Raw genomic sequence first — 7592 nt, forward strand, 5'->3', positions numbered from 1 at the left:
GGATATATATGTTGGATGGATTCAACGGAAATGGGAGATTTGTATGAGATCTGAACGTACCTGAACGGGAGTAATGGATCCGAAGGGTTTAGTTGATTCAATAAATCATGATTTATTATCATTTTATTGTAATTTTATTATGCATTGGTTTACCACTTTGTACTTCAAGTCTTTAACTTCTTAATGGCTCCTTGGTTCTGCTTGAACTTTTTTTTTATCAATTCTTGTTCTTTTTCATAAGAACTTTGGGAAGAACATAAATTGGTTGGGTTAACTCGTCTATAAGTCGAACGGGCGACTCACACAAAATTGGCCAACTCTAGTGAGGGCGGAGACTTTTAACTGATACCAGGTGGAACTTAACGACCCTAACTAGCAGTTAGCCATTTTTGGAATAAAACGGGGCACTTTTGAAGAGTGCAAAATAACGGGGCAGTTTATTTTACTATAATCAAAACACGGGCATTTTGTCAAAATTCCCTAGAAATTTTCTTATGACATTTTCGGTTCTTCACTCGATGAAATTCAGAGCTGAACGATGAATTCCTCAGCTAATTGATCACTTCCAGACTTATCAAATATATTGAAGCTGAGCCTGGTTAACATCAAAACAGGAGGATACTTTCTTGCTAGGTCCTAAAGAAACAAAATTGTGGTTAAAAACCTCTAGAGACACAAAAGAATCACTTAGAAATTTTAGTTGAAGCCTATTGAGATACAAGAATCCTTTCTTCAATGTGTTCTCTTTATTAAAGGCCTTCCTTTCATTTGCTTTTTTCTGCTTAGCCAGATTCTTGGCTAAATTTTATCATGGGCTATCCCTATGGACGCCAAGATTATATCTCCATCTCTATGCATATTGATAAAAAAAAAAATATAGGGCGCTTTTAAACTAATTTATAGCATATTTGTGATACAAAATAGTTATAAATAACCAGTTAAATTTTCATGATTGGTTGGTAGATAGGTTCTACAGACTAGGTAAGACAGAGAAATACCAGGTGAGTGATTGGCCTGACATAATGGAAATTTTTTTAATGGGGAACACGGAAATCTAGATGTGAGTGGGTTTTCAAATACAAGAATCCATCGTTCACTAGGACCGACTGGTATGATCAGCTCAAATAGAAACATGATACGTAGTGAAAGAAGAGAAGAGAAGACTGAGATCATTACAATAGCTCGTTTTGCTGTAAAAATTAATATAGAGTTCTCATTTTCGGTTTGCAGTACTATAGCAGTAGTAATTCTTATTGCTTGTGATCGTGCAGGTGGTTTCCTCGGAACAAGAAGTTACCAAGCAGTAGCTTTTAAGGACAGACGCATAGAGCACCAGGCAGCTTCCTTCACGATCCATTGATTCCATCAGATGAATTTTCTAAAGGTGCATTATGAAGGTGACACGTGAATGTTTTGGAAGCAGTCGAAGCTCAAATTTTTGGTTTTGAAGGACGGAAAGAGTAGATTGCATATAGGCAATTTTCTCAATTTTAAGCTTTCTACGTTAGGTGTAAACACTAAGTCTCATTCCTACATCTGCAAGCTATATGGCTTGTAATCTAGCAGCTTACTGCTCAAGGGGAACCCTCTTCAAGGAATTGGACTACGTCTCTATCACTGCCCTTTTGCTGAATTTAGTACTACAGGCCAGGGTAATTCAAAAAGTGATACAAAATAGTAACATCATTCAAAAAGCAAAGATTGTCATTAACAAATACCGTTCTTATATAGAGAAGGCTGTTACCATTTTCGGAAAGCCTGGAAACTTACAAATATATCATTTCCTAGTTGCACAACTCTCTCATGTCAAAGTAAAAACTGGTGCCATCGTATAAGATTGTGTATACTCATTCAAAAATCACTGATATTCAGACAAATACTAGAATCTCAACTCCAAAAAGACCATCCCATTTTGAGCCTCAATCAAGTACCCTTTTACGGGCCAGTCTCACTCCCCTATTTTCATGAATTATCTCTAATCAATTTCCACCAACATCCTAGTCTGTAGTTTTGGTTTGACTTCTACAAAAGTAATTCAACGCAAAGACTTTGATATAATTTTGTTAAAGTGAGTGTAAATCTTGCTCCTACTTGTAAATGCACACAAAATTTATAGCTGATCAATTTTCTTCTCACCATTGATTCATTTATCTGACATATATAAATAATGCTCCAAAGAGAACATAATAAGAATGATACAAACTCATACTTATTATCCTCCACTAACAGTCATCTAATTTGACCCATTTAACTTTCACTTAATTCAAAGTGATAAGGCCACATCTAAAGAAATGTTCTGGCTACGGTGTTTGAATCTATAAGAAACACTCCACATCCATTTCCATGTAGGAGCATGGGAAGTTGATGTCGAAATTGCCCAGGACCTTCGGATGCACGATACCAAGAGTGCCGACTTGCTTTCCATTTAGAATGATGCTAGCTTGTCTTCCCGGAAGGAATGCAGTATCCTCGGTCTCTTTCTCTTTCGATGCAGCTATGAGGTAGCCATTATTATCTCCAACCTGAGGGTCCTCTATCCAAGGCACGTCAACAATTTGCATAATTTTTTGCACCAGGCCGTTAATTTCTTCGTAGCCAGAAGATTGGTTACAGTAAAGAGCTGCAACTTTTCGACTATTTTTGGCACCAACATCTTTTGTATCATCTAGAAGCACAACATCACCCATTTCGAATATCTTTATGGGCTTCGGATGGTGGTTGTTCTCTCGAACAGTTTTCAGCAACCCTGACATAAGACTTGTTCGAGTAGCCTCAAAATCTGAAGACCGTGGGTTCGCAACAGTTACAGATGTTTTGTCATCCTTCCGGTTCAACATGGAGAAATTTTCTTCATTCGAACATAATATCCATGTCAGCACCTCAGTAAACCCAGCTGAGGCTATCTCCAATCTGATAAGGTTGCCAAGTTGAGTGAGCGGCTGCTGCCTTCCTTGTGTTGAGAGCACAGGCTGTGTTCTTGGGATATTATTGAAACCATAGGCAATGGCAACATCCTCTGCTACATCACAAGCTTCAAGAACATCACTTCTGGTTGGAGGTAAAGACACTCTGATGATTGATTCTTCACCACTTGATATTTCCTCCCCATGCAATTGCATCTTAGTTAACAAACTAGTAACCTGACTTGCATCCAGAGAAACACCAATCCTACCAGTGATTTTGGCCAAAGGAACTTCCATATCAAAGGATGACAGGTACGGATAAATACATGACTGCGCATCTGAACATATTACTTCAACAGGCTCAACCTCAAATTTTCTTTCGCAATACACCGAGAACATGCTCACCATTGTGTTCAATACAATTTTTGCCTTGGTCAAGTCAGTTGCTGTGCATTCAATGAAAACATTCTTAGTTCTCAGTGTTATAGCCGATCTTGCACCATTAATAATGGGAGGCAAAGATAGAACTGTTCTGTTGGAATCATATATCACGGGGTAAACTGGCGAATCCTCGATTATATGTAGAAACTTCAGCTTCATATCAGATTTATAAAGCTCCATTAGCTCATCGGCCCTGAAGCTTTTTTCCTGCTTTAGAGGCACGAAATTTATCTCTTCAGGTGAGAGAGCTTCATATGTGAAAGGACCTTGTAATGTATCCAAATCATGAGTGCCAATGGCAACTAGAGTTCTCCTCCGGCATATGTTCTGATGGAGCTTATCTTGAAGATCAATGAAACTCTTATATCTAGCTTCATCGAAAGTGATACCTCTTAATACAGCACAAACAATGAAAGGCCGAATCACAGAAGTCTCTTTTTTCACATACATTTTAAGCATGGATTCTTTAGGAATATTAGATAACGTATATGTAGGAATTTCATCAAGACCTAAAAATATGGGGAGAGCTCGTGCAAGCCCTTCAATACAAAGCAAATCATACCTGTTTGCCGGAACTTCAATTTTGTAAAGAACGTCTTCATCTTCTGTGGATTCATCATCCTCTACTCCATCTAAGTGTTTCTCTTTTCTGATAATCGCTTTCTCAGTTGTAACATCATCAAGCTCGAGTCCGTATTCCATACAGAATTCATCGAATTAATCTTGAGTGTAGGTTCTTCCAAGAGCTTTGAAAAGATCATCTCTAACAACTGGAACTTTAGGCATATTTTTGGATCTTGAATCTCTCTTGCACTCTCCGCTAGGGTTTAGGATAAGAATAAAACAAGATGTGGGGAAAGATAACGGAGTAGGGAAAGTGATACATTAACTAACGTCAGGACTAGTAGCTCTATATATATAAGTCACGGCTATACAAGTTTCCTTTGTTATACACTTGCGGTGCAAGCAATATATTTGAGCATCTCTTGTAATCTTTGAAAATCTTTTGTAATCTTCATAATTATTACTCCATTGAAAACACGCAAATACATATCTTCTACAGCTTGTGTTTCTCGTCACATCCATTGAAAACATGCAAATATATATCTTCTACCCCGCTGGAACTCGTGCTGCATACATGGCCACTCACAACCCTGTTTACACCTATGACTGGCTACCTGATAGTGGTGTGACTAATCACATGACAAAGGAAAAAGATGTATATTTATAATTACAAAAGGCTTTTAAAGTACAGTAAATTATTATAGCTGTTACAGGACCTACGGTTCATGGACGTGCGGTCCATCTAATTACTCTTTTATATGTTTATATTATAACCTATGTAATTATACAAAAAATCTCTCTAATAATATGGTTTTTCTTCTTGTCTCTCCATGTCTCCTTCGTTCACCCTGATTCTCCTCAATATGATTCTCCTCAAACACATTATCGAACACGAATACTAAACCTGCGGCAATGAATTTTGATTTTTCTTTTTGGGTTTCTATCAAATACCTTAAGGATTATTTTGGATCCGTATTTTATTTATTATTTTCTTTTCAATCAAATTGGGATCGGTTGGAATCATTAGGATAGTTGGAGATATGAGAATCGTTATCGTCAAATCGATCCATTAAAGCTTTAAAAGGTATGCCTAAACTTGATGAATCTAAATGGTAATGTTTAACTGTTGATGTTCTGTTTGACAGACAATTAACAAAAAAAAAACACATTGATTTGCGTGAGATATGATACTAGGATAGATATTCTCTGTTTCCTGTGGGTACATTCACTTCACAATGTTTATCAGTATGTTTTATAATTTGACACATGTCCATGTACTGTTCTTAAAATGAATCAATGCTTTATTACCATCATCATATATATGCAAATCTTGTTTTGCTATGCTATTATCGTATCATATCATATCAAAATGCAAATTTTGTTTTATTATTATCATATCATGTATGTATTGCATTCCATGTATATTGTCATATTGCGTCATCTAACGTTGATTTACGTTACTACTACTTGATAGGGTGATATTCACTGGTTGGTTTTCTTCACAGTACGGTTTTACTGTAGAGTTATTAGTATTGATAGTAATTTATGTTTTCCGTTCAAAAAATTGATGCGTCGTCACATATTCTTTTTTTCTTTTTAGTACTGTTAACATTTATTGGAAAGTGATAATTAAATTTTCCATTGCTTCATTGTGTTGTTGTACTCCATGCGTGTATGCATCTATGATATTAGGACTCCGAGGCGATGATTTTTTTTATGCTTGGTGCGGTGACACATTTCCTTATCCTGTGTTTACATCATTTTTTTCCTGTTTTTCTTTTTTCTCTTATTTTTTATTTCATTTTTGGAATTTGTCAATTTTTGTGATTTCAATTTTGGGTTCTGCCTTATATTATAATTAATTATTAATGGAAATAGAATGCTAGTATATATTATATGTTGGTATGTTTTTGGGCGTAAAAATTGATTGGGAGCTGGAACGAGAACGAAGAGTTTTCTAGGATCTGGAATGAGAACGAAAAGCTTTTGTAAACGATATACTCTATTTGCGGAGAAAGAAAAATCTTCAATCCATCCCGGTTCAGTCCACTCCACCCCGGTTCGGCTAGGTCTGCCCTGTTCCAGTTGTATCATGTTCTGTTTCTGTTCTGGGTTTTGCGCGACAAAGGGCGTTCCGGTTATGTGTATGTATACTGGGAACCAGAATCTGAGGTAAGAAACCATATCGCGGGTTTTTACATTGAATGAACACTTGCTAGGCTTATTTGTTTGTTTTTAGAACATGTCCAGTTTTGTTTATTTTTTTCTTAAGATAAGTCATAGTAAAAGAGTTGGAAATGCACCTGGTCATAGGTGTTGGCATATACACTATAATGTGTACGTGTATCATAGTAACAACCAATTTTCACATCAACTTTAATGGCAACAAGAAATTTGCCTGGCCAATTGACTATCTTATCGAGCACAGCACTGCTCATTTTTTATCTTCAAGATAGAACAAAGACGTCGCAAAATCTCTAGATGTACCAAGAGATAATCACACCTTGTTAAATTCCCAAGTAACTCGTGCAAATGGATTCATGTGGAACATCAAAATGATGAGAATGTAATGGATTGCATCTTTTATAGTCTCTAATATATTTGGAAGGAAATATATTTTAGAGAAACTAATGAGTCAATCTAGTGCAATGTAATTCACTATAATATTTGGATTATTGAATCCATATTGACTTCGACGATGAAATGTTGGAAACTGACTCATATAGGCTTTGGGCATAACCATAAAGAAACTTTGGTTGTGACATGATGATTGTTCTGAAAGAACTCATACAAATATCACTTTATTTTAGTGAACGAAAATGGGAAAAAGATTGACAGAATGCAAAGTGACGACATATCTCTCAATAAGTGTTTTCTAAATTACTAAATGCACAACCCCCCTTCCCATTATGCTTTTAGGTAAGAAAGCATATCACTCATTTTTACAAAGTCTTCAGTAAAACAGGATCGAGACCATCCTAAGATGCAAATGGTAAAAATTCCATATTACAAAGAAAACAAGGTGAAATTTAGAAAAATATTCATGCAGAATGCGGACCATTAAAGTGACTGATGGATCTGGTGGATGTTTTGACATTTTGGACTAGTTATAGTTCCCAAGAAATTTGTGTTTGAAAACTCCTAGTACATATTACACAATGCAAAGTGCAAAGGCTAACCACCCTTGTTAATGCTAGAGAATTTACATCAAAAGGACTTGATGAATATTGCATGTTTAATAGGATCAACATAGAGCATCTTATACCCAATGGCCTCGCAGAAGCTATCATCAAAGGTTACAGATGGTGTCTAAGGAATAGGTCATGCGTACCAACCTACCTTTTATTTCTTTGGAGATATGCAATATTACGCGCATCTTTACTTAATTCGTTTTAGAACCCAATCTTAGTCAACCTTTTCTGCGTACCAGTTGGTAACTGAATTTAAGCCTGACATTTATGTTCTTATGCATTTTTGGTTGTACTATATATGTGCCATTACGAGTCCACATCGTACTATGATGGGTCATGAAAATGATTAAGTAATTTTGTTGGATATTTACTCTCAACAATTATCCGCATTTTAAAACTTTTGGTAGGAGATCTCTTACCGCTAGATTTGCGGGTTATCACTTTAATGAGACAGTCTTCCCGTTGTTAGGGGGAGATAAGAAAAAGTATTTTC

General features: G+C 36.1%; 1 protein-coding gene across 2 annotated transcripts; it reads right to left on the reverse strand.

The window, feature by feature from the left end:
* Nucleotides 1–2109: 2109 nt before the first annotated feature.
* Nucleotides 2110–4214, reverse strand: LOC113309277 (phenylalanine--tRNA ligase beta subunit, cytoplasmic-like). 2 transcript variants are annotated; one of them, XM_026557700.1, is made up of 2 exons: nt 3907–4214; nt 2110–3711 (listed from the first exon to the last, which is right to left on the reverse strand). In XM_026557700.1, exons 1-2 carry the CDS (start codon nt 4044–4046, stop codon nt 2316–2318), a joined length of 1536 nt encoding a protein of 511 aa, XP_026413485.1. In that variant the 5' UTR covers nt 4047–4214; the 3' UTR covers nt 2110–2315. The 2 variants fall into 2 exon arrangements, with proteins under 2 accessions (XP_026413485.1, XP_026413484.1); XM_026557699.1 differs by having other exon boundaries at nt 2110–4214.
* Between the last annotated feature and the right edge of the window lie 3378 nt (nt 4215–7592).

The sequence above is a fragment of the Papaver somniferum genome, chromosome 9 (assembly GCF_003573695.1).
Source record: "Papaver somniferum cultivar HN1 chromosome 9, ASM357369v1, whole genome shotgun sequence".
In the NCBI taxonomy this organism is placed as follows: domain Eukaryota; kingdom Viridiplantae; phylum Streptophyta; class Magnoliopsida; order Ranunculales; family Papaveraceae; genus Papaver; species Papaver somniferum.